We start from the raw sequence: 26210 nt of genomic DNA, 5'->3' as shown, positions 1-26210 counted from the left end.
TCTATCAATATTTACCATATTAGAAATTAAAACATCTTAATATTAGTATGAAAATAGGTTTGACCTGCAGATCCTCTGAAAGGTTTTGGGGATATCCAGGAGTCCCCTGACCATACTTGAAGAATTGTTGGTCTAAATCATAATTATAGAATTGAATGGGGCAACCTACAGAACTGATCTCTCAGTACATATATCTTGTACATGCAATACAAATGGAAAGTGGACTGGGCCCAGGATTGAGTCAGATGAGGCAAGTGGGCCGAATTATATTTGGAAAATTGTGCAATGCTTTTAATGACTCCAGGCTTCTTCCTGAAACAAAGGCTCTTTTTTTTTTAACCTCAATATAATTCTAGTCATGCTGTATGGCCACAAGCCATGGAATATTCTAGTCTCTGAAAAATGAAAGTTGAGTATCACTCAAAGGGCAGTGGAAAGGTTGTATATGTAATCCCAAACTGTATGCATTGTGGCAAATTGCATTCAATAATGTTGTATATGGATACAGGTGGAACCTATTGGTTCTGCTTGCTGTCTGTCATTTCAAGTGCCACATTGTACATGAAGAGCACGAGCAGTCTGCAAAACATGGCCAACAAAGAATTGAGTAGGAAAAGTTGCATAGAGGATGTCATCAGAGAGATATACAACCAGAATAGGAGTTAGGCAAGTCCCCTAGTGAGAGTAAGGAATAGATAGCCCGTGTGCTCCATTGATACCCTAGTAAAGAGATCTAGAGGAAGCTGGCCTCTCTCTTCCCCCTACAAATGGACCCCCCATGGAGAATTTATGGGAAGATGTGAAGAAGAATTACCAATTGGTTTCAAGTTAGTCACGGATAACTTGTGATCTGCACTCTCAGGATGAAAAAGAAACATTAAGATACCTCCATCTTCTAGCTTATTCCTTGTGTGTTTAGTAACTAGCTACTTAGGGGATATATAGGGTGTTCAGGGAAGACTAGCACCTCTGGCATGAGGGATGCCAAACCCTTTTCAGGGCTACCCATCCACTTTTGGTATCTACCTGGCACTCAAATCTCTAAGAAACTTTAGTGTGCTCAGCAGCCATACCCTGGTAAAACTGTCTCTGCAGATGGGCTAAATCAGACTGAGAGTAACTGACAGGCCTCAAACCTGTTGGTGAGTAAGGGGGATGTCTGCCCCAAGTATGGGAAGACTTCCCCTGGTAGAATGAGCAGATGAGAACAATTTATTCCAACAGCCATGAAGGCAGCTGAAGCATGTGCTGTGAAGTGCTTGGAACTTGGTCAGACATGGAATATGCCAAGGTCATCCACTGCATCCTGGGTCATCGCCAGTTGTCCTCAACTTTTGTCCTGACACTGGATTTCAATGACTCCGGAAGAGATAGTGAGGCTGATGGTTTTGTACATTTCTACCTCACCTAAATCCAATGCACGTAAGAGTCAAGACATCACCTTGTGATGTCATTAGTCCTCTTTGAAAACAAAGAATGAACAACAACAGCCACTTAGAGATTCTAGTCAGGAGACATTGGGAGATAACTTTTGAGGTCCTATGTATCACTTTAAAAAACCTATAAAGACAACTTGGCATCATCTGATAAACCTCTTACTTCTCATTGTACACCCCTATGTCCTTTTGTCCCTCCATAGATTAACAGAAAGAATTCTGGACTTGCAGTTGCCATGAGCTGGGTTTAAACCCTGCCTCTGAGATTTTCTAGTTGTGTAACTATGGGGAAATCCACCCTTTTGAACCTGTTTCCTCCTCCAAAAAAGGGATAATAATATCTCCAGTACTTATTTCATAGAATTGACTTAAGGGTCAAAGAAGGTAATAAATATAAGTTGTGATTTGCATGTCTCAAAGTAAAAGATGTTTAAATTATCATCATCATCATCTATGGTACAGGCAAACAGGGGCCTCAGTTTCTTTGACTGTAAAAATGCTGGAGATGGCCTCTGAGATCCCTTTCAACTATGATCAGCCTATTCCTCACAAGACCCCATACACCTCCGTGATTTCCTACTTCAGTGCTTATGCCCACCAACACTATCTCTACCTATTGAAATTCTGCCCATTCAACTACCACTTCACAAAACTTTCTTAGACCAATCCTAGCTGGAAATTTTTCCTGCCCCAGACCTTCTGTAGCACTTTGTACCTGACTTAGTCACTCATCCTGTTCTAGCTCATATAATAGTTATGTAGGTATAAGCTGTCCCCTTCCTACCAGACTGCAAGTTTCACAAGGGCAAGGACCATATCCTCTTCATTCTTGTATCCCCTTTAGCACCTAACACTGCTTGAGTGCTCTGCTCATTAAATGTGTGTTTAATAAGGTGCTTGTTGAATTTAGTGAAGATAAGTGCGGGTAGATTTGTTGGATCTACGAGAAAGTCTTAGCTACAAATTAAAATGCAAAACCCTGAAACTCAGGGTAATAATTATACCAATTCCTTGCAGGTAACTAGATGAGCCTTTGCTAAGGATTTTGAGATACCACGGACATTCAAAGACTAGACAATTACTTGTTGCTGAATCATTTTATTGGCCTAGTAATTTGGGCTCTGCCCTCAGCATAAATAAATTAGCATTGGCACCAGTCATAAGGGATTGTACCCCTACTGGTAAAAGAGCTTTCCTGCCATAGAAAACACAGTTTAGGGGATTGGGGCCTCTACTTCCGTGGGGCTGCAGCGACAGCAGGCTTCTCCTCACGAGTGATAGGAATGGTGCGCTCAGGGCCAGTGGCCTGTTTCCTTGGTCCATTCACAGTAAGGACCCCATCAGATGACAGAGATGAGGTGATGGAGAGTGGGTCCACATCAGCTGGGATCCGGTACTTCCTATGGAATTCCCGGGAGATGAAGCCATGCTCATCCTGGTCCAAGGTAAGGAGGGACAAAGGTAGAAAAAGAAAGGGAAAGAGGGATAGAGAAGGAAGGACAAGAAGAAAAGCCATTAGAACAGCACCACTACTTTCCCATAACCTAGTCACATTCTCACCCCTCCTTTTTCCTCATTGACCCTGAATATTGGGTAGGTATGTGAGATACCTGAAATTAGTTTGGTTTTGGGATTCAGATTAAAGCCAAGCGAGGATTTTGTGGGTATGTTACCCCTTCAGCAGAAACACTGGGAGGTTTGGATCAACCCAAATATGCCTCAATTCCCAAATCCTTGGTAGATTGGGATGTTTCTGAGATCTTGGTGGTTTAGATCATTACACACAACAGCCTAGCTGAATTTAGGATTCCCAAGGTTAACCTTGATGTATTGAACCATAGACAACTACAACTCATCTGGTCGACCTGGCACTTGAAATGACAGAGAGCAAGTGGAACTAACAGGTTCCACCTGTATATCTTTAATATGATCTTGTTTCATTCCAACGCAGGGGTATGCTGGAGCCAGCTTGAACCAGATCCTAAGAGTCAACTGTAAAATTTTTAGTGTGAGTCTGCATCTACAAATAAGGACTTGATTTCTTTTCTTTTCTTTTGTTTGCCTGGACTTAAGAAAGTGATAGAAAAAATGTTAATAATGCAAATTAAATTTAAAAGTGTACCCTGCATACATTTTTTCCCCTGGAGAACTGGTTGCTGCCAGCACACCTCTGATTCCAACCCAAAACATTTGGCAAAAATGGACTCCACTGGGGTATGCTGAATGCAGTTTGCCACAATGCCTACAGTTTGGGATTAGTTGTCAGGTAATAGAAGAAAAGGTGTATCAAAAACCTTCCCTAGGAATTGATGTTTATTTCTTGATAAGGAAAGACTGCACCGGACTTTAGGACCCAAAGGACAAGGCCTTGGGCTAACCCCTCATATTTTCTGGCCCTTCAAAACTTCTTTAAGAAGTGGTCTCTTGGGGCAGTCAGGTAGCACAGCGAGTAAGAGCACAGGCCCCAGAGTTGGGATGACCTGGGATCAAATCCAGGCTCAGACACTTAGCACCCACCCAGAAACACCTAGCCTTGTAACCTTGAGCAAGTTACTTAACCCCAATTGCTTAGGGGTGGCCAGGTGGCTCAGTGAGTAAGAGCACCGGCCCCAGAGTCGGGATGACCTGGGATCAAATCCGGGCTCTGATACTTAGCACCACACCCAGAAATAACTGGCCGTGTAACCTTGAGCAAGTTACTTAACCCCAATTGCTTAAAAAAAATAAATAAATAAATAAAAAGAAGTAGTCTCTCTGTCTGGTGATTTTTCACTTGGTCTTCACATTCAGAGAACTAAATACAGGTCTGAAATTTAGAACCAAAGGTTCAGAGAAGGAATGGATCAAGTGGAATGATAGTTTCCTTGAATACCTTGACAACCTCACAGTTTCTAAGTGGCATATACTCACTCTCCTGGCTCTAAGAGTTTCAGGAATCCTTCTCTTCTCTCTTCCCTGCCCTTTCCCTCCTTCCCCCCAATAGCAGTTCCTCCTTCCCCCTGACACAGCAGAAAAGTGACTATTCAAAGCCATGAGTAAGGTAAGGTTGCCAATAAGGAACAGGCCAGATACCTGACGCTCTTCATGCTTTCCATGAACTTCGACCACATCGCCCAAAACTTTAACTTTGAGCTCCTCTGGAGAGAAATGCTTCACATCCAGGTTAACTGAGAACTTGTCCTTCTCCAGTCGCATCTAGAGATGTCAGAGAAAGTTCAGAAGAGGGGATAGCTAGGAAGCTAAGGTATTCTCTCTCTCTCATTCTCTCTCTCTCTCTTTCTCTCTCTCCCTCCTCCTCCCCTCTGCAGGGGGCATCAATAAACCAATAGATAAAACGCATCTGCAAACCTATTTCATTCAGGAATCCTTCTTCCTCCTTCCCTTCCCTCCCCCACAGTCTGTCCCAACCCCCTGGGAAAATACCTTTCCTTAAAAAAACAAAATCATAGCTCATAGAATCCTTGGCCATCAACCCTTAACAGAGCTTATAGACCTGGGGAGAAGCCAGGACATTCTCAAAGATGCCCAAAGTGTGAGCTAGGATGCCCACAGTATGTTTACACGAAACAAAAGATGGCCAGGCTATAATTCTCATGTTCACAACCTACCCCACCCCTCTCAGTTTGCCAAATGCAAACTTCCAAGCCCCTGGATATTTATCTGTAAAAACAAAGACTTCTTCTGCCTACTTCTCAGGACTGCCAAGTTTCCCACCCACTTAATCTAGAAACCACCCAGCTTGCCCTTTCAATGCCCTTGCCCACTCACTCACTGAGCTCCTGTTTACCCATACCTCAATATTTTTAAATGAGGGTGTTGTTTGTTGCACAGCTCTTATCTGTCAACCTAGTCTATTCACCTCTCTTCTTCCAAAACAGAGTAGAGAATCTGAGTCTTGGACAGGGATCCAAAATTTGAGCTAAAGAACTAAAAAGGGGGCCTTACCCCTTCCTTACATTTAAGCCCACACTAATACTCCCTTGTAACCAAAAGAAACCCAACCATCACTGCTAAGAGGTTGACAAGCAGGAGGGAAACAAGATTGCTTTTTATGGTCTTACATGGGGAAACTAAGAATAAGTAAGGTCAGGGGCCCCTGAATCTTGGAAGAAAGCAAATAAAATAAAACCAACAAAACCAGCTAAAATAAAACCAACCAAAAATTGTCAGAAAAGGACTGTAAGGAACCAGAACAGGTGATCAAAGAATGTTAGGATTACTGTTTTCTGGATACTTTAAAGCAAAAAAAAATAACCCCTAGTATCTAGTAAAGACAGATTAGGGACTGCCCAGAACCTGGGGGCAAATGAGATGACCTCAGTGGGTCCTAAGGGATTTTATTAATAGGATATTGTGATATTGTCCTTCACAGAGAATCTAAAATAAATCGGACAAGACTTGCTGAGAAACTGGTAGTGACCTCATCTTTCTACACTACCAGGCACAGATGCTTTAGACAGCTGTGCTGTAGATGGGTATGAGATATTCTCTTGGGAAAACTGAAGCTAGGAGCTCAAAGAGAGAGATTGTACCAAGAAATTGATGCCCCCAAAGAACAAGCCCATTGCTTGACAGAGGGAAGACATACCTCTGAGAGCCCAGTCTCAAGCCAGCTAGGTGTTCGAAGGAAAGAGGGTCGAAAGTAGAAAGGACTCAGGGCAGTGGAGGTAGGGAAGAGGTCAGACTCCAGCAGATGCTCTCCAAAGAACTGGTCAAAGATTCGGCTGGGTGAGTGGAAAGGAAATAAGGGGCGTCGGATCCAAGGATGGTGGATGGCGATGTCCATGGTGGCTAGAGGAGTTTGTAGGGTATGGCTGGCTAGGCAGCTCCTTCAACCCAGGCTCCAGCTAGGCTCTTATATATCCAGCACCCGTGAAGTTTCTGGAATGGTGATGTCAGGAGTTTTATTATCCCCGTTCATGGAGGACTGGTGATCGGGGATTTGGCTGTGACACACACCCAATACTCACCAAGCTAAGAAAAGAGAAACACAAACATGTCTGAGCTGGCAAGTGACTAGTCCTGGACTCCAAATATGGGTGCTCTCCCCGCCCCTTGTTCCACCCCCCCCCCCACCCGCTATCCCTCAACACTGGTTCTCCCTCCCCTCCTGCTAAGGCAGAGCCAGGAATCCCAAGCAGCTTGCCCCTCCCCCTACCACTATAGTCTCACATGCCAGGGGGATCAGGCCAGCAACTATCTTGGGCCCAGGCAGAGACTGGCAGGGAAGGAATCTGCCTGGGCTGGGTCCCAAGGACATTAACTCTTTGTGATTCCTTAGAGAAAGAAGGCCAGTGGTCAAGCTATGTCATTGTCTAGACGTTTGTGTGTTGCCCTAGGTAGAAGGGAGGAATGAGGGAAAGTCCTTGACATCATTCTAGCCAGAAAGGACTTTTGTCTTTTCAGTGATCTGAAAAAGGATATAGGATAGGGAGTCGTTGTGGGGGGAAACATGCTCATAAAATTACAGAATTTTAGATAAAAGGGAGAGATTAGAACCCAGGTTTTGAAAAGGAATGAGACCACCATAACACCTCAGATTTGTCTCCTTGAGATGCAATCTGGTATAGCAGATGGTACCTTGGTCTTGTAGTGAGAAAAACCTTAGTTTGAATCCTGCCTCATACATTTACTAGCCCTGTGACCTTGGGCAAAAAAAAAAAAAAATCCCTTCACTTCTTTGGGCCTCCGTTAACTCATCTGTAAAATGAGGTTGGATAGGGTGGATGTCCTCTAAAATTCCTTCTAGTTTGAACCATGATACTTGATATCTAGCTCTCAGATGACTAGCAGATTAGTTTTAGGAAGACGAAGAAAGATTTAGGGTACTGTCATCTGGGAAACAGAGTTTGGGAAGACTCCGGCAAGGATGAGTCTCCTGCCCTCCTTGGATCTGAATCCAGTTCACTTGGCCCAGAGGAGCAGCTGAACAGCTGAGCCACCGGATCCGAGAAGGACCTGGAGGGGGAGGGAAGGCGCTTCCCTTCCCCCTCTTCCCCCAAGGCTCTGAACTATTTTGGGCAGTGCCGACCCCGCCCCAGCCCCAGCCTTCCCGGGGTCCTTTCCAGAGGACTGGCTATTCATCCTGGCAGGAGGGGCCCGCTGTGTCCGCAGAGGCTGATCCGTGGCTGAAGGTCCATCTGAGGCCATGTCGGGTCGCTCAGTGCCACATGCCCACCCGGCCACCACCGAGTACGAGTTCGCTAATCCGAGCCGCTTAGGGGAACAACGATTTGGGGAAGGTACAGGATTGACGCCCCCCCCCACCTCCACTGATTTGGGGGGCTGATCTCCCACCCCGCACTAACCATCACCCGCCACCCCCACCCCCCCCAAACTCGAACTAAATTGACCTCCTGAGACTGATCATCTCTCATCTAAGACTGACTTTTCCCTTCTGGGTTATTGCCTCATTCCCTTACTGATCCCCTACTACAGTCATCTGACTCAGGGGGATCCCACTGGACAGATAGTCATCACAGTCCTTAACTGGTACCTTCTCTCTCTCCACATCTTGGCTTCAACTTTTCTTCTTTCCCTTGTCTCCAATCCCCCATCCTATTTATTATAATTTTTGCATCTTCCCTCTCCCTCTCTCCATTTCATTGCAGTGAAGAGGCAAATCTGACCCTGTCACTTGCTACCTATGTGACTTGGGTCCAGTCACCTGTTTTGTGCCTCAGTTTCCTTGTCTGCAAAAATGAAGAGGTGGCTGCCAATGTAACTTGAAACATTACTCTCTGGGCCTCAATTTCCGGTCTGAAAAAATGAGGCATTTGGACTCGATGGCCTCTATGATCCCTTTCCAGCTCCACATATGTGGTCCCTTCTCTTCCACTCTTCTCTCTAATGCCTTTCCCTTTTTGGCATGTCACTTTCCTTATGCTGTTCCCCTCCTGTCCTTCCCTGTACCTTTTCTCTTTTCACTTTTCATTCTCCTTTTACACTTCTTTGCTTCATCACATCCCCATTCCCTACCTCATCTTTTCTTTCTGTTTATCTACCCCTTAGGCCTGCTCCCAGAGGAGATCCTGACTCCCACCCTGTACCATGGCTACTATGTCCGACCACGGGCAGCTCCAGCTGGAGAAAGCAGTGGAGCAGGGGCCTCGGAGCTCCGTCTTAGTGAAGGCAAGTTCCAGGCCTTCCTGGATGTGAGTCATTTCACCCCAGATGAGGTGACAGTGAGGACCGTGGACAACCTGCTGGAGGTGTCTGCCCGGCATCCTCAGCGCCTGGATCGACATGGTTTTGTCTCGTGAGTTCTGCCGTACCTATGTCCTGCCTGCCGATGTCGATCCCTGGCGAATTAGGGCAGCACTCTCCCATGATGGCATTCTTCACATGGAGGCTCCAAGGGGAGGAAGACGATTGGACACAGAGGTCAATGAGGTCCACATTTCTCTGTTACCTAGGCCTCCTGACCAGGAGGAAGAAGGGGAGGGAGACTTGATGGGATTCTGATTATCCCAAACCTGGCACCAAGCAAGTCCCTTTCTATCTGACAGAAAGGACTATTGGTGTATGGTGAAGAAAGCAGCTGCCCACCAGCCTAGAGACAGTTGTATCTAATGGGGGAAAGGAAGGAAAAGAAGGGGAAAGGGGATGGTAAGGGGACATGGGGGGAGGGGGAGGCAGCAGATAATAGTGATCCAGAATGGAATGTCTATCTAGTTTGGTCCCTTGGAACATGTAATAGCCTTGTCATTCAGCTGTGGGTAGAGATTAATAAATCCAAATCCCAGGGCCCTGTTTGTGTTTCTCCCTGTTCTATAGCCTGGAGAATAAGACTAAGAGTGAAGAAAGATGTTCTAGACAAGGGCTACAGAACTCCTGGCTGAACAGAGTGCTCATAATTTGGATATGCTGAGCTCAACGCTAGACTAAGCTCACAGCTGGATGCTGTGATTATAGCAGGACATTGGCACTGACTCCTAATCAGATTCCTAGCTCTGATTTTCTCACAATACAACAAAAGCCAGAGTGATCCTGGTAGGGGATGAGGGCTATGCCATCCAAACAAGCCAGAGGGCATTGTCTGGGCTGGTGATTAGAGATACAAAGACAGGGGTCTCCAGACAGTCTGGACTTTTCAAGGTAGAACTTGGGAGGGGTCTAGGGAAAAGAAAAGAACATGTTTTTGTCTAGGCAGTGTTGCCTAGAGCAATGTCCCTCAGTTCCTGGGCACCTACTTCTATCAACTAAACAGAGTTCTCACATTCAAGGGACTGAATGTACCCAGGGAGCATGAATATTGGAATGAATGAATGAACAAATGAATGAATGAAAAAGGATTAAGGAATCTTCCTCCATAATCACCCTTGTGCCCCTCCATAGCAGTCATATCATGATGCTAGAAGGATTTTTAAAGATCATTTGACTCAATTTTTTATTTTATATATGAGGAAACTGAAACCCAAAGACTTAAGATCTTAAACTTGAATATGGACAAGACCTTAAAGGTCATGTAAACCAACATCTTCATTTTACAGATGAGGAAACTGAGGCCTATGAAGGAAAAGTGACTTGCTCCAGGTCATGCAAGTAGATAGAAGCAGAGCTGTGACTAAAATCTGGGGGTTTTTTTGCTCCTAATCCATTTTCAAAAACTTATTTAATCTCCCTGCCACTTCCCCTGCTTTGTAACAAATATGCATGGTTAAGCAAAGCAAGTTTCCATATTTGCCATGTCCAAAAATGTATGGCCCAGCCTTCATTTTTAGTCCATCTTTGTCAGGAGATAAACAGCATGCTTCATCATTGGCCCTTTGGAACCATGGTTGGTCATTGTGTCAATCAGAGTTCTAAAGTCTTTCAAAGTAACCCAACACCTTTGCACAGACTCCCACCCTCTCTTTTAGGCCAAGGAGAAAATACTTGACTCTAATTCATGAAATATCCCATAGCAGGAAGCAAACTGCTCCATCAACTTCTAGCACCATTTCTACTCCTTAAGAAAAGGACCAAACATATACTGGGAGGGAGAAGGGGGTGATAGTGTCCAGGCTCATATTTCAGGGTTGATCTGTCCAGAAAGGGTGGTTATTGCTTTCTTGGGGAAGTAGTACTGAGGGAGGTACCAAGTTCTGGGAAAGGGAAACTGATGAGTGTACAGGATAGCTTTGGGAACCTGGGCTCCTAATTATTCCTCATTCAGTCCTTGAATAGGCAACACACACCCAACTTTCCCCAAATTATCTCTACCACAGCCTTTCATTGATAGTTGAAAATTCTCCATTAGAAATTAGTTAACTAATTTATTGTCTCCAGTTAAAATGTAAATACTGGCAAGAAGGTTAGCATAGTAGGTACCTTAATGTGATTGATTTTTCAATAACTGGAGGTTCTGTGATCTCATCAGTGCTGGATACTCCTCCCAATACTTCCCTAACCCATGCAACTCTTGTCCCTGACCTCCTATATATGTTTAATAGGGGTTCCATACAAAAGGTTAAGGGTCTTCCCCTAAATCACTTGGCACTGATACCAATCAAGCCCCAGAACCATCCAACAGCAATCCCTAGCTCTTGTTACTGGCAAGTCCATCTTCTTTTTCTGGTCACACATTTCTCTGATGACATCCTTTACCTTCCTTTTCCTCAGTTCTTCATCTCATGACTACCATTCAATCTGATTCAACATGTATTTATTAAGCAACTACCATGTACAAGGTGTTTTCCTACGTGCTGAGGATACAGATAAGACACTCCCTGCCCTCAAAGGAATTACATTCTAGTAGGGAACACAACATATTCACAAACAATTAAATACAAAATGTAATGTAATTTATAGGGGAGAAGGAGAGAGACCACTAACAACCAGAGGATCAGGAAAGACCTTAATTGGGAGTAGCATGGCTTCACCTGAGCTCTTAAAGGAGCGAGATGTTCCAAGAGTTAGCAGTAAGGAAGGAGAGATTCTCAGGCATGGAGAATAGTCTCTACATGTGTTTGGAAGGGGACAATAGATAGAATGACACAGGGAATAGCAAACAGGCCAGTTTGATTGGAATATAGAATCCCTGAGGGGGATTAATATAAAATCAACCTGGAAAAGGTAAACTGGAGCCATGGACCTTTCCGTGGGTGATCCCCAACCTCAGTTCTCGGAGTTCATAGCATTCCTTGACTTGAAGCCATTCTTAACATAAATGTCCTTCTCCCCCACTTATTCCTTCACTCAAAAATATTGCACTTATTAAATCAATATAATATGAAAAACACTGGAGAGAAAAAACACTGTACAAAAAGTACAAGGTACCACTAGAGCACCACAGTTTAGTATTGTAGTCCTGTATAGTTTACAAAGTGCTCTCTTCATGTATTGTCTCTTGCCCCTCAATCAACCCTGTTTAGTAGTCCTGGAGAAGAACAAGTATGATTTTCTTGTCTTATAGATGATAAATCAGGCTCAGAGAAATTAAGTGTGAATTCAGTAGAACTAAATTCAAACTCTGTCTTAGTTACAGTGACACTGGGTAACACAGTACACAAGGTAACCTCAACTTCCTTAGCTCTAAAATGGGAATAATGGTACCTTTCTCGCTGGGTTTTTATGAGGATCAAATGAGATACAAACAGATCTTTGCAAACCTTAAAGCAATGTACAAATGTGAGCTATAATTATTCTTATTTCTTAGAAGAGTAAATTTAGGCTTAGAGAGATTAGGTGATTTGCCCATAGTCACAGAGATAGTAACACAGGAGCCAGATTTCAAAACAAAACCTCGGTACTCCAAAGGCACATCTTTCAACTATATATACCTGGTCTTTAAACTTAACATGTACCTCAGGGTACATGTGTTCAGTGCTTGTGCCGTGCCTTGCCTTAAGATCTGGGGTTCAAGAAATAAGGCACTGCTTTCCTCAAAAAGGTAGTCAGCTAAACAAGCCATGCTCTCCCTTCTCAAAGGCATCATTTACAGAATGGAGGACACTTTTGCAGGCACTGGAAGCTAACACCTTATTCCATCTCAAGTTTCTTTGCATGGGAGTTTGTAGTCCAAAGCTTAAGGTTTCATCAAAGGAGCTCCAAACTCTCAAGGATGAGACAATTCCCACCTGAGGTCAGCCAAGTATGTGTGGCCCTACTCCCTCCTCCTGTCTGAAAATGGGCCCACCTGACAATCCTTCCAGCAGGTGGCATAGGAAAGCCATCCTGCTCCCTGTGCTAGGGGAGAAACCTGACACTGGCAGACTGTTCTCTGGGAGTAGCCACTTGTGGCTGGACAGGAAACCAGGAAATGCACTATCCTTTTATGTGGAAGAACACCCTTGGGGACAGAGCACCATGGGAAACCAGCTCTGCTGTGGGGGAAGCTGGTGAGTAGTGGGCAGAAGGAGATTATCATTCTGATAATAATCATTGTGTGGGGAGAGGGACGCCTCAGCCTGGGCAATAGGCACCATCAACTTGGTTAAGTGTCTTGCAAGAGAAAGCCAACAGAGAGACAAGCTTTTGCTGCCTCCCTGTGCCTGGCACCTCCTGGCTCCTGTGCCTGCTCCCATTCCAGCACCTGCTGCTGGACTTACTTCTTGGGAGAGCCCAGAGAAAATAGTGAGTTGGTGCTATGGGGCTGAGCTGTCTTCATAACAGGCAGAAACTGACTGTGTGCATTCCAGTCAGTCCCTCCCTATTTAGTCCTAGGAAGGAAAATCAAATCCTGGTCATTCTTGCTTTTTCTTTCTCTTTTTTACTTTCTTCTTCTTCCTCATTTTCTTCCATGTTTCTTCATATTAAGGTAATCAAGTTTTGGGAAAATGTAAAAAATGACAGCAGTAAGAAGGAGAAAGCTATTTGGATATCCATAGAATACATGTATAGACTGAATGCTGGATTGAGAGTCAGGAGAGATCTGGGTTCAAATCATACCTCTAACATTTACTAGTTCAATCTAATGCAATCATGGATGGGCAAGTCGTTTCACCTCTCTGAGACTATTTCTCATCTGTAAAATGGCAGTAATATTTCTGTAGAATGTATTTCACAGGGTTTTCTGAAGGAAAATGAGAATTGCTTTGGATATCTTAAATCACTATGTAAATGTCAATTATATTGTTATTATTTTTGTACCATTTATATATACACAAATGTATCTATTTTTATATACACACATACAAACATCAAATGAATGGACATGGTAAGACCCTTCTAGAGTATAGTGACCATATGTCCCACATTTTCTAAGATAGTCATGATTCTTAGGAAAGAAAGAGTGCCTTTAATAAGTCTTTTTAAAAAGGATTCTCCCTCTCGCTTAGTAAATATGGTCACCATATCCAAGGATCATCTTTTTTTTATGGCCTAGCCCTGGCTGCTCAGTCTCCACCCCAGTTCAAACTAATAGGGATCTTTGTTTACTGAAGGTATAGTCTTCTTTACTTCCTCTTTTCGTTTTCTTACATTATTAAATGACAGTGTTTCCTTTGGTCTAACCTAAATTCAGTTTGTCTTTTATCTTCAGTAAGCATAAATAAAAGTTACTGTCCTCTGTTAAATAATTCTTCAAATATTTGAAAATACTGTGAAAGATTCTTTTTTTTTTATTTGGGAATTTAGTCAAATGCTCTGATTGGGATGTGGCCTATCTCTGTGATCTGGGCATCCCTGTTCAATGTCCACATGGGAAAGGTAGTGATGTCACCACTTGGGTTGTTCATATCATGTGGCATGGACTTGTATAATCTATGATTGACTTCCTTACCTTCTCTACACAAGCAGATTAATTGGAAGAGGGGAGGTCACTTGGAATATTAAAATTCTGGAATCTATGATTTGGTAGGATAAAGCTGTGTATGAAAAGAGCAGAGATGAAAATGCTTAACAGCCTCTAGACAAAGGTGGGCCTGGGGCTGGGGTGGGAGAGTTGGGAATAGGAGGGAAGGTACAGAAAGAGAAATACATAGCTTAAAAAATTTCCATTATTCATATCTACTTTGGATAGTGGATAAAGACCTAGGGTCCTCCCAATTTAGTCTCAAAATACATTGGAAGTTCCAATTTCTAAAACAGGGAAAACAACCTGACTTGGAAACCTGACTTAGAACTTTTTTCATTTTTCTTTTTCAAAGAAAAAACTAAAAATCTCTGGGAAGGCTGCTAGTCAACCACATGTGGGTGGCTTTGATTAGGATTAAGATTTTAGTTACAAGAATAAATATCCATGATAACCTCTGAAGAACTTAGAATGGCTTTCCTGGATCCAGTGGCACTTGGGATCAAGTAGACAGAAGGGCTCCATCAGGGACCCCAGGGATCCAAAAGGGAGTTATAAGAGGAAAGCCTGTTGTCCAGTGTGGGCAGAGCAGCTGAGTCAGGAAGCCAAATCTGGTTCTCTAGCTCCATGAACAGAGTGCCTCTGGAGAGAGTGGTAAAGGTTAAATATTTCTGGCTTTCTCTGTTAATTAAAAACAAGGGCCGGGAAGGGGAGGTGGGGTAATCACCTTTTAGGGAAGAGACTGAAGGAGACCCCAAACCACCCAGCCCTAGTTCTAACAGCATCAAGTGAATATTCACAGTAGAAGACCCAGGACAAAGTTCCCCCCAACAAAGGCACAGGGGTTCCCTGAATTCAGAGACATTCCATTCAGGATGGCAGTTCTCCCTTCCTGGCTCCTGGGATTAGTCATCCAGACAATCCCAGAATAGCTCTGAGTTAGGCTGCATTCCTGGCAGGTAGTGAGTGGCCTGATTGCCCGAGACTGTATTTTGGGCTCAATTATGTCAGTTGTACCAAACAACCTTCCAGAAAAATCTGTTTGGGGTGTATCCTGCACTTTAGGAAGCTAACTCTCTTGCCTGCCTTTGGGACAGCCAGTCCCTGCTGGAAAGTGGAATACCCAGAGGAGGAAAAAAAGGGAGTTTCTGTTTCTCCCAGGAATCAGAATGCTAAGGAGACCCCAGAACAGGGCATCTGAGAAGTGAACGCAGAGGCTATGGCTCTGGTCATGGAAGTGGTTGGAAACCCTGAAAGCACACCCTTATTTTTGTGTGAAAGACTTGTTTGTCTGGAGGGTGCTACAGATTCCTCCCTATTCAGTCTAGTTCTGGAGACAGTGCCAGACTCTGAGCAACAGGCTGAGAACTCCTGACCAGAAACAGCTCATGCCAGTCACTCTCAGGAAGAAAAGAAATGGCACGGTAGAAATAGCCGCAGACCCAGTATATGATATAGTATACAATGTATAGTATACAATGGGACTGACTTGTGCAGGGGCCCCTCCAATGACAAGACCAACTCTGTACTTGCCTGTGATGGAAGATGTCATGCAGGTAAACGAAAAGCCAGTGCACTGCAGGGCATGTGCTCATTCCTGCCAAGCAGGGCCTTCAGGGAACATGAGCCTGAGGGATTTGTAGATTAAAGGAACACTGTAGGTGTAGCACATCTGGATTTCATCAAGGCATTTGATTCAAGATATCCTGAGTTTATTGACAGGTAGATTCGAAATTGGCTGAATGACCAAACTCAGAGTATTGATTAATAGATTGGTAACAACCTGCAGAAATGCCTCTAGTGGCCTTCTCCATAACTCTGAATTCTATTCCATTCATGTTCAACATTTCTACCAACAATTTGGATGAATACAAAGGTGGGTGTGTATACCAAATCTGCAGATGCCACAAGATTGCAGAGATAAGCAGTGCATGAGTTGATAGGCAATAGGTGGTATAATAGATTGAGATCTGGGCCCGGAGTCAGGAAGACCTGAGTTCAAATGTGGTCTCAGACATTGACTGTGTGGCCTTGGAAAAGTCATTTAACTTCTGTTTACTTCAGGGCTGTTGTGAGGATCAAATGAATTAATATTTGTAAAGTACTTAGCACAGTGCCTGGCACACAGTAGGCCCTATATAATTGCTAGATATCATTATGATCCTTATTAGAATAATTAAGATACAATTAATCAACAAGAATTTATTAAGCCAAGTACACAGAAAAACAACAACCAAAAAACCCCCTGCTTTCAAAGAACTTACAATCTCATAAGTGAGAAAACATATACATAAATTAGTACATACAAGTTAAACACAGAGTAGATGGAAAGTAGCCTTAGAAGAGAAGGCACTAGCAGCTGGGGGGACTAGTGGAAGCCTCCTGAATGAGGTGGTACTTGAGCCAAGTTTTAAGGAAACAATGATTCTTTTTTTTTTTTTGCTTTTGTTTTTGGAAGGGGGAAGGCAGAGAGCTATTGGGGTTAAGTGACTTGCCCAAAGTATCTGAGACTGGATTTGAACTCAGGTCCTCCTGACTCCAGGGCCAGTGCTCTATTCACTGTGCCACTTGGCTGTCAGGAAACAGTGATTCTAAGAGCCAGAGTTTTGGGGAGAAAGCATTCCAGGCATAGGGTCATCTAATACAAAGGCAAAGAGAAAGAGAGGACAGAGTAGTACATTTGAGGGACAGCAAGTAGACTGGTATGGCCTCACTGTAGAGTTCATGGAGAGAAATAATCTGTTTTAAAAAAAAAACAACTGGAAAGACAGAAAGGGGCCAGGTGGTGAAAGACTTTTAAAACCATAAAAGAGAGATTAATTGCATTAAAAAATCCTAGAGGTAATAGGAAGCCATTGGAATTTATTGAGTAAGGGAGTGACATGGTCAGATTTGTCTTTAGGAAAATCAGTGTGAAGGGAGATTGACTGGATCAATGAGGAGGTTATTGTAATAGTCCAGGTGAGGGTAAGGAGGGCCTGAATTAGGTTGGTGGTTGTGTGAATATTGATAAGGGAACAGATAAGAGAGAAATAGAGTCAGCATCAACAAGATTTGGCAACTGATTGTATATATAGGGTTAGTGAAAGTAGAGTCAAAGATGACCCTGAAGTTGTGTGACTTGGAATGGTGCCATTGATAGTTATAAGGAAGTCTGAAAGAAGAGTGGGCTTTTTGGGGTAAAGATAATGAGTTCTGATTTGGATATGTTGAATTTGACTATGGGTCATCCAGCTTGTTCAATGGGCAGTTGTTTGCAAAGGAGTGAAGCCCAGAAAAGAGCATAGAGAGAAGAGGGCCCAAGACAGAGTCTTTAAAAAAAAAAAAAGGATGCAGTGAGTGGGCATGACATGGATGAAAATTCGGCAAAGTAGACTGAGGATGAGTGGTCATAGAGATAGGAGGAGGACCAAGAAAGGGCAGTGTCATACAGATCCATCAGAGAGAGTGAGTGTTCAGGAAGAGAAAGGTAGTCAACAGTGTCAACAACTGCAAGAAGTCAGGAAGGATGAGGATTGGGAAAAGATCACTCAATTTAGCAATTACTGGTAACTTTGGAGAGGGTAGTTTCAGCTGAACAATGAGGTTGGAAGCCAGACGAGAGAGGGTTTAGGAGAGATGAAGAAAGAGGAAATAAAGGGATTTGGTGAAGATGGCTTTTGGGGGAAGTTTAGCTGAGAAGGGGAGGACAGGTAATAGACTTACAGCTAGAAAGGGTGGCAGTAGAGGGAAGAAAGAGGCTATTTTTTTTCAGATGAAGGTGACTTGAGTCTATTTGGAGGCAGCAAAGGATGAGCCAATAGATAAGCAGAGATTGATGATTAGACTGAGAATGGAGTTAATAGTGGGGGAGGTCTGCTGGAGAAAATAGGAGATGGGGAGAGCAAGGGGTGGAGTCAAGATAGCAGAGTAAAAGCAGGAACTTGCTTGAGTTCATCCCCCAATCACCTCCAAATGCCTGTAAAAATGACTAAACAAATTTTAGAGCTACAGAACCCACAAAATGATAGAGTGAAACATATCTCCAGCTGAAGGCAGCCTGGTAGGCCTACAGGAAGGGTCTATCTCATTGGGCTGAGTGGGCCTGCCCTGGCACAGTTGGGTTGGAGCAGGCCTCAGGGGATTGAATCACCCTATTCTTAACCCTAATTCCAGATTTCTCAACCCACAAACGCCAAAGACAAAGTAAAAGGTCAGTGGGGAAACTCTGTTGCATCTGGGTGAGAAGAGTGTGGTCCAGCCCTAGCCCGGAGGGCATTGGGAAGTGATGGTGGCAGCAGTAGCAGCAGTGTCAGCTGCTTCCAGAGCTCCAGGACCACAGATGGTGGGGGGATCAAGCGACTGATCAGAGGACAACTGCTCTTGCTTTGCCCTGCTTGGATTTGTGTCGCAGTCTTGGGTGGTGGTCCAGGGTGAGGAGGAGTGCTGGCATGGCAGAGCTTGTGGCAGCTGTGGAGAGGGAATGCTCCTCACAGTTCTGAGGCAGAAAAGAATGCTTGTGGTAACTCACAGACCAGAGAACAGAAAGTGGGAGGAGTTAACACTTCTCCTTTGATCATATCACCTTAGAAGAACTGAAAATTCACAGGTGCCTAGAAGTAGCTCTAACAACAGCTGAAGAAAACCCCAGAAATTTAGGACAAAGCTTTCTCCACCCTGGAAGCAGTCCTACTTTCGAAAAGAGCTCAAAAGTCAAGTAATTGACTGGGGAAATGAGCAAACAGGGGAAAAAAAAATTAGACTATAGAATCTTTCTCTGGTGACAAAGACAAACAAATCATACAACCAGAAGACCACAAAGTTAAAACTCTTGCATCAAAAGCCTCTAAGAAAAATATGAACTGGTCATAGGCCATAGGAGCTCAAAAAGGATTTTGAAAAATCAAGTAAGAGAAGTAGAGGAAAAATTGGGAAGAGAAATGAGAGTGATGCAAGAAAATTATGAAAAACGAGTCAACAGCTTGCTAAAGAAGACCCCCCCAAAATACTAAAGAAAATAACACCTTAAAAATAGACTAACTCAAATGGCAAAAAAAGGTCCAAAAAAACCAATGAAGAGAAGAATCCCTTAAAAAAAAAATTGGTCAAATGGAAAAAGAGGTCCAAAAGCTCAATGAAGAAAATAATTCCTTCAAAATTTGAATGGAGCAAATGGAAGCTTTATGAGAAATGACTTTATGAGAATAAAGATATTATAAAACAGATCTAAAAGAATGAAAAAAATAGAAGACCCTGTGAAATTTCTCACTGGAAAAACAACTGACCTGGAAAATAGATCCAGGAGAGATAATTTAAAAATTATTGGACTACCTGAAAGCCATGATCAAAAAAAGAGCCTAGACATCATCTTTCAAGGAATTATCAAGGAAAACTGCCTGGATATTCTAGAATCAGAGGGTAAAATAGAAATTGAAAGAATCCACCAATCACCTCTTGAAAAAGATCTCAAAAATAGAACTCCTGGAAATATTATAACCAAATTCCAGAGTTCCCAGGTCAAGAAGAAAATATTACAAGCTGTTAGGAAGAAACAATTTGAGTATTGTGGAAACACAATCAGGATAACACAAGATCTAGCAGCTTCTACATTAAGGGATTGTAACATGATATTCCATAGGTCAAAGGAGAGAGGATTGAAACCAAGAATCACCTACACAGAAAAACTGAGTATAATACTTCAGGGGAAAATATGGATATTCAATGAAATAGAGGACGTTCAAACATTTATTTATGAAAAGACCAGAGCTGAACACAAAATTTGACTCTCAAATACAAGAATCAAGAGAAGCATGAAAAGGTGAACAGGAAAGAGAAATCATAAGGAACTTATTAAAGTTGAACTGTTCACATTCCTACATGGAAGGACAATATTTGTAACTCCTGAGACTTTTCTCAGTATTAGTATAGTTCAAGGGAATATATGTATCTATCTATCTATCTGTCTATCTATCTATGTGTGCATGTATATATATATATATATACACACACACACATACATATATATGTATCTATATATGTGTGTGTATGTATATATATGTATATATGTATGTGTACTGTGTGTATATGTATATATGGACAGAGGGTACAAAGTGAGCTGAATATGAAGGGATGATACCTAAAAATAAAATTAAGGGGTGAGAAAGGAATATATTGGGAGAAGAAGAAAGTGAGAAATAGAATAGGGTAAGTTATCTCACATAAAAGAGGCAAGAGGAAGCAGTTACAATGGAGAGGAAGAAGGGGGAGGTGAAAGGGAATGAGGCAGCCTCATACTCACTGGATTTGGTTTAAGTAGGGAATAACATACAATTCAATACAATACAATAATTTTCAATTGGGTATCTAACCTTACTGAAAAATATGGGGGAAGGGAATAAGAGGGGGCATGATAGAAGGGAGGGCAGATTGTGGGAGGAGATAGAAGCAAACACTTTTGAAAAGGGACAGGGTCAAAGGAGAAAATAGGATAAATGGGGGGAATAGGATGGAGGGAAATATAGTTAGTTTTTCACAATATGACTACTATAGAAATGTTTTACATAACTACACATGTATAACATATTGAATTGCTTGTCTTCTCAATGTGGGCAGGGGGCCTGAGGAGGGAAGAAGGAAGATAATCTGGAACTCAATTTAATTTTTGTTTTGTTTTTTAGAGGGGGGAAGACAAGGCAATTGAGGTTAAGTGACTTGCCCAAGGTCACACAGCTAGTAAGTGTGTCAAGTAACTGAGGCCAGGTCCTCCTGACTCCAGAGCTGGTGCTCAATTCACTGCACCACCTAACTGCCCCTGGAACTCAAAGTTTTAAAAACAAATGCTAAAAAAAATGTTTTTACATGTAACTGGGAAATAAGACACAGGCAATGGAATTTAGAAATCTATCCTGCCCTACAGGAAAGTAAGGGGAAAGGGAGGAGGGGGAGAATGGGGCAGGGGGGACATAGGAGAGAAGGCAGACTGGGGAAAGGGGTAATTAGTATGCTTGCCATCTTGGGGTGGAAGTTAGAGGAGAGATGGGGAGAAAATTTGGAACTCAAAATCTTGTGGAAATGAATTCTGAAAACTAAAATAAATAAATAAATTCTGGGAAAGAAAAAAAAGAAAATAGATGGGATTTAGGGTACACATAGAAAGGGGTGGCCTTGCCAAGGAGAAGGTACATTGCTTCATCAAAAATTGAAGTAAAGGAGGAAAAAGTGGTGGATTTTAAGGATATGAGATAACAATAAGGGAAGAAAAGGGAACTGATAGTAAATGGTTTCAATTTTTTTAGGTGAAATATGAGGTGAGGTTCTCATCTGAGAGAGTGGAGGAGGGGATGCTATGGGAGAAGAGAACAGAAAGTTTGGGACAGATGTGATGAGTGGGATAGAGAATAAATTAGGGATGAGTAGAAGTATTTCTGGGACAGTCAGGTGGCACAGTGGATAGAACACAAGACCTGGAGTCAAGAAGACTGACCTTCCTGAGTTCAAATCTGGCCTCAGACACTCACTGTCTGATCTTGGACAAGTCACTTAACCCTGTTTGCCTTAGTTTTCTTATCTGTAGAACGAACTGAGAAGGAAATAGCAAATTACTCCGCTATCTTTGCTGAGAAAATTTCGAATAGGGTCACAAAGAGTTGGACAGACAGAAAACAACTGAACCACAGCAAAAGAAAATTTCTAGCTATATAGTGAGGACACAGTTGAGATTATGTAACAAATTTGTAGTGTACATATAGTCAATATGTTTTCATGACTTCCTTCGATTCTGGAATACATGAATAGGAGTGAAGAAGCCAGATAGTGAGAGTAATCCAAGACTGGGGTTTGGCAAGATGTGAACAGTGAAAAGAAAAGGAAGCAAGGAGTTTGAAAGCAAAAGCTTTTTTTGTTCAGTTGCTTGAGTCGTGTCTGACTCTGACCCTATTTTCTTGGCAAAGATACTGGAGTGGTGTGCTATTTCCTTTTCCAGATCATTTTACAGATGAGGAAACTGAGGCAAACAGGATTAAGTGACTTACCCAGGGTCACACAGCTAGTAAGTGTCTGAGGCCAAATCTGAACTCATGAAGAATAGTTTTTCCTAACCCTAGGCCTTGTATGCTATCCACTGTATCGCCTTGTTGCCCCCGAACAAAAGATAGTGGAGTTGAAAAGATTTTCCCACGGGTCAAGCCTGGGAAGGAGAGTGATGACCTAGGAAAATAACTACAACTGGAGTAAATATAGTGCTTTGAGGTGTGTAAAGCACTTTATGTATTACCTCTTTTGACCCTCCTGAGAACCTGATGAGATAGATGCTATTGTTATCCCCTTTCTACTGAGGAGGAAACTGAGGATGAGAATTTAAGTGACTTGCTCAGGGTCACATTCTGGTAAGTGTCTGAGGCAGGGTTCAACAAAGGTCTTCCTGACTCCAAGTAGGGAAGTTTTATCCACTTAGTCATCTAGCAGCCCGGATGGAAGGAGAGATTGGAAGTCAAGATGAGGACAAAGAACAGGGTTAGGAATATTAAGGCATAGGGATGGATGGAAAGATAAAGTACCATGATAGGACAAAGAAATTCCACAGTTCTTGATCATAGGAATGGAAAACTTGAGGGTGATGACCTGATGATGACTATATCAAGATTCTTCTTTCACAACATGACTAATGTGGAAATATGTTTAATGTGATTGTACATGTATAGCCTATATCAGACTGCTTGCTGTCTTGGTGGGGGGGGGAGAAAGGGAGAAAAAAATTGAAACTCAAAATCTTATAAAATTAAATATTGAATACCATCTTTACATGTAATTGGAAAAAAATGCTATTAAGTGGGGGGGAGGGGGGAGGAAGACTATATCAAGAGCTATTCCTGTGTGTAGCTAAGCTGTGGAGTAGAGGATTAGATTAAGGAAGCTGAATTGATTAATGGAACACCAAATGGTAGGTTGAAGTTCCCTATCATAATGGCAGGAGTTATATTAGAAAGGAAGATTGATTAAGGTACAAAGTTCACAGAGAAAGTAGGGAGAATGTCCATAGATAATGTTATACCATTAAAGGCACCAGGATCAGGATTGAGTGATATACTGGGGAGGGAACCCCAAAAAGGAGAGGTTGTTTTGGAAGAGTTTTGACTAGGTTGGTAAGCAGAATAGAGGAACTAAGAATGTTTATCTCCCAGAAGAAAAGACTCAGGTGAGAGTCTTTGTAGTTGTCTTTAAAAATCTGAAATACTATCCAGTGAAAGAGAGATTAAATTTCCTCTGCTTGGCTCCAGAGGGCAGAACTGTGACCAATAGGGAAAAGTCACATTTCAGTTCACAGTAAGGATTATTGATCAATCTACCAATAAATAATGATTTATTAAGCACCTACTATATGTCAGGCACTATGCTAAGTGCTGGGGATACAAAAAGGGACAAAAGACAGCCCTTGCCCTCAAGGAGCTTACAATCTAATAGGAGAGACAACATGCAAACAAATATATGCAAAGCAAACTATATACAGGATAAATAAGGAAAGAATTAACTGAAAGAAGGCAGTTGAAGAGGGGTTGAAGAAAGCTTCCTGTAGAAGGGATTGTTATCATTATTATAACACTAAAATCCTGTTCTGATACGACTTCATGGTGTGAAGTGGCCCACATTCTCAAAAGCAATGCCAGCATAACACAGGCTCTGGCCGGGAGTCCTACCAAGCAGGAAAGACTTCCAGTAAAGAACTGCTCAGTAATAGATAGTGTTTCTTGAAGATTATCACCCTAAGGTTGACTGCCAGGTGATTTTTCTTTTTTGTCCAGAGTAATTCATGATCACTACCTACCAAGCTGGGGCATGAGGAGGAAGAAGAGGAGTTGCAATCTATTCTGGAGGGTTCATCCATGTCAGTGAAACAATGTATCTTTGGATGTATTGAAGGAAAATGATGATGATAATGAATGCTTTCATCAGCCAGGAGTAATATGACACAGTGGATAATTAACTGAAGGATAATGGATGTATTGAAGGAGAATGATGATAAATGTTTATCATCAGCCAGGGGTAGTATGCACATTGTATGGAAAGCTGGTATCAAAGTCAGGAAGATCTGGGTTCAAGTTCTGCCTCTGACACACATACTGGCTGTATGACCTGGGGAAGACCCTTCTCAGTGCTCTGGGCAACTCTCTAAGAGCAGAAGTTAGAAAGAAGGTGTCACCTAGAAGAAAAAGTTCCCTCACCCAAGAGTTCCCTGTATAAAAAAAAAATCATAGTCTAGTCTCTATCCCTATCCTATCATCAGCACTACTGCTGTGCATATGTGTTTAGGGCTGGGGGTGGAGGAGTGTGGGAGAAGTTATAAAGAAAAGGAATGGTGTATACTTAGATAATATGTGTCTTCCATTACAGGAGCTGCCCATCATCTTTCCACAAGAAAAAGAAAAAAGGTAATTTGGGGATTAGGAATGGGGGCTGTAAGAAGACATGGGGGTTTGGAGAGGATAAAAAAAAGTATATTTGGAGAGGGCAGCAGGTTAAATAGAGCAATGGAAAAGGAAGCTTTGGAAACAACATGGGGAAATAGTTTAATAAAGAAAATCTGTAGACCTGAAGCCACCCCCAAACCCCAAAGTTCTTGACTTTGTTCCTCCCCTTAGGATATGATAGTAGGGGCTTATTGCTGAGTCAGGAATTTTGTTGTTAACTATTTGGGTCCCTTCCCTTCAGGGAGTCGAGCAAGAGGAAGAACAGAGAAGCAGCAGCCTAAGAGCACAAAGGTAATGTAATAGTACATTCTTGTCCCAGTTCCTACACTTGGCCAAAGGATTCCAACAAGGCATTGGGAACTAGGGATCTTTACACTTGGGACAGAGGTTCTCAAAGTTTGGTAGGGCTTGCTGGTTTGGTTCTTATAGAACCAGATTAATTGGTTCTGTTGGGAGTAAGGCACAAAAGCAAAACAATCCCCTAAATCCTTCCCATTCCCTACAGGGCCCTGAGACAATGGGACATACCTATGAGGTGGTGTCGGAGTTGCCCAGGTCTGGAGAGGGGAGTGGAGGCCCTCAGTCAGAGGACAGCAGCTTGCATTATGCAGACATCCAAGTGTGCAGCCGTACCCAGCCAAGATCTGCCCGCGAGGTGAAGCACCTGCAGATAGAGAATGCCACCGAGTATGCGACCATTAGGTTTCCCCAGGCCACACCCCACTATGACAGCAAAAATGGCACCCTTGTGTAAGCCCTGGGTATGAACCACTCTGGAATGGAGAACATGGGGCAGTCCCTATCCTATATCACCGAAGGACAAAAGTCCTACACTTCTACAAGAGATAATCTGATGCTGTCGGGGACTAGGTGGCAGTCCCTCATTTTTTGCCAGTTTCAAGTGCCTCTTGGGTTCCCTGGAGTTTTAAGACCTGGCTCCCTTTCCGGGGTCTGGCTATATATTTTAAGAAAAGACCTATGCTGGTATCTGAAACCCAAGGTCGGATGGATCTCCACAAAGCAGGCAGAACTAGGTTCAGTTTCCAAGAGCGATAGGCTGGTCCCTTGCTTCCAGGAAAAATACAAAAAATGATGGTAACCGTATTAGCAACTGGACAAAAGCCTGATTACCACCTGGGGGTAATTTGATCTAGAGGAAACCCCAGAAACGATTAACCCCTGAAGATGCTGCTTCCTGGAGCTCAGGCTCTCCTTCCTACCACGGGAAAGCACAATGTCCATACCAGCTCTGAGACTAGCAGCCCCCTGTCCATCCAGTCGTGGAAAGTGGACACAGAAGCTCCTCCCTTGGACTATAGTTCATACTGATACAAGGGGCGATTCCATGGTGGGAAGGGAAGCATTTCAAGGGAGAAGATGGATGAGTGGGGACCATGCAAGAGACTGGGTGGGGTGGGGAGAGAGATGAGAGTCGTGCTAGGGCTTGGCCCCTCGTTTGCAAGGCTGGTTCGGATGCTCCGAGAGCCCCGAGGGTTGGTTCTGCCTGTACGGAGAAAGGGGGTCTGTGGGGTGAATAAACTGATGTGGAACACGCTGCCTGGGGATTTGGTGCCTTCTCTGGGGAGAGGGGACGTCTTCGAGGTGGTAGCTCTCCTC

General features: G+C 43.0%; 3 protein-coding genes across 4 annotated transcripts; 2 read left to right on the top strand and 1 right to left on the bottom strand.

Annotated features, from left to right (window-relative positions):
- Window positions 1-2518: 2518 nt before the first annotated feature.
- On the bottom strand, window positions 2519-6451 carry CRYAB (crystallin alpha B). The gene is made up of 3 exons (XM_069079662.1): window positions 6025-6451; window positions 4509-4631; window positions 2519-2871 (listed from the first exon to the last, which is right to left on the bottom strand). The coding sequence occupies exons 1-3, from the start codon at window positions 6220-6222 to the stop codon at window positions 2668-2670; spliced, it is 525 nt and encodes a 174-aa protein (XP_068935763.1). The 5' UTR covers window positions 6223-6451; the 3' UTR covers window positions 2519-2667.
- An 824-nt stretch (window positions 6452-7275) lies between these two features.
- On the top strand, window positions 7276-9182 carry HSPB2 (heat shock protein family B (small) member 2). Its single transcript, XM_069079698.1, is given in 3 exon segments — window positions 7276-7678; window positions 8448-8688; window positions 8690-9182. Coding segments are annotated over 3 exon segments (546 nt in total). The 5' UTR covers window positions 7276-7584; the 3' UTR covers window positions 8901-9182.
- Window positions 9183-9290: 108 nt separating this feature from the next.
- On the top strand, window positions 9291-26148 carry CUNH11orf52 (chromosome unknown C11orf52 homolog). Of its 2 annotated transcripts, XM_069079696.1 has the most exons (4): window positions 9291-12757; window positions 24517-24554; window positions 24835-24884; window positions 25099-26148. In XM_069079696.1, exons 1-4 carry the CDS (start codon window positions 12513-12515, stop codon window positions 25345-25347), a joined length of 582 nt encoding a protein of 193 aa, XP_068935797.1. In that variant the 5' UTR covers window positions 9291-12512; the 3' UTR covers window positions 25348-26148. The 2 variants fall into 2 exon arrangements, with proteins under 2 accessions (XP_068935797.1, XP_068935798.1); XM_069079697.1 differs by lacking the exon at window positions 24517-24554.
- The last annotated feature ends 62 nt before the right edge of the window (window positions 26149-26210 follow it).

Source organism: Petaurus breviceps, unplaced genomic scaffold (genome assembly GCF_028583685.1).
Source record: "Petaurus breviceps papuanus isolate PSGF00001 unplaced genomic scaffold, PetGlider_PUasm1.0 91133, whole genome shotgun sequence".
Classification (NCBI taxonomy): domain Eukaryota; kingdom Metazoa; phylum Chordata; class Mammalia; order Diprotodontia; family Petauridae; genus Petaurus; species Petaurus breviceps.
Note: the sequence above shows the minus strand (reverse complement) of the source record. Positions and strands in the feature narration are given on the sequence as shown.

Coding starts and splice junctions, on each gene's coding strand:
- CRYAB (XM_069079662.1), bottom strand. CDS start 6,222: ATGGACATCGCCATCCACCATCCTTGGATCCGACGCCCCTTATTTCCT. Junction 4,632..6,024: donor TTGAGACTGGGCTCTCAGAG/GTATGTCTTCCC, acceptor TGACATCTCTAG/ATGCGACTGGAGAAGGACAA. Junction 2,872..4,508: donor GAAAGCATGAAGAGCGTCAG/GTATCTGGCCTG, acceptor ACCTTGGACCAG/GATGAGCATGGCTTCATCTC.
- CUNH11orf52 (XM_069079696.1), top strand. CDS start 12,513: ATGTGTGGCCCTACTCCCTCCTCCTGTCTGAAAATGGGCCCACCTGAC. Junction 12,758..24,516: donor CTCTGCTGTGGGGGAAGCTG/GTGAGTAGTGGG, acceptor CTTCCATTACAG/GAGCTGCCCATCATCTTTCC. Junction 24,555..24,834: donor CCACAAGAAAAAGAAAAAAG/GTAATTTGGGGA, acceptor CCTTCCCTTCAG/GGAGTCGAGCAAGAGGAAGA.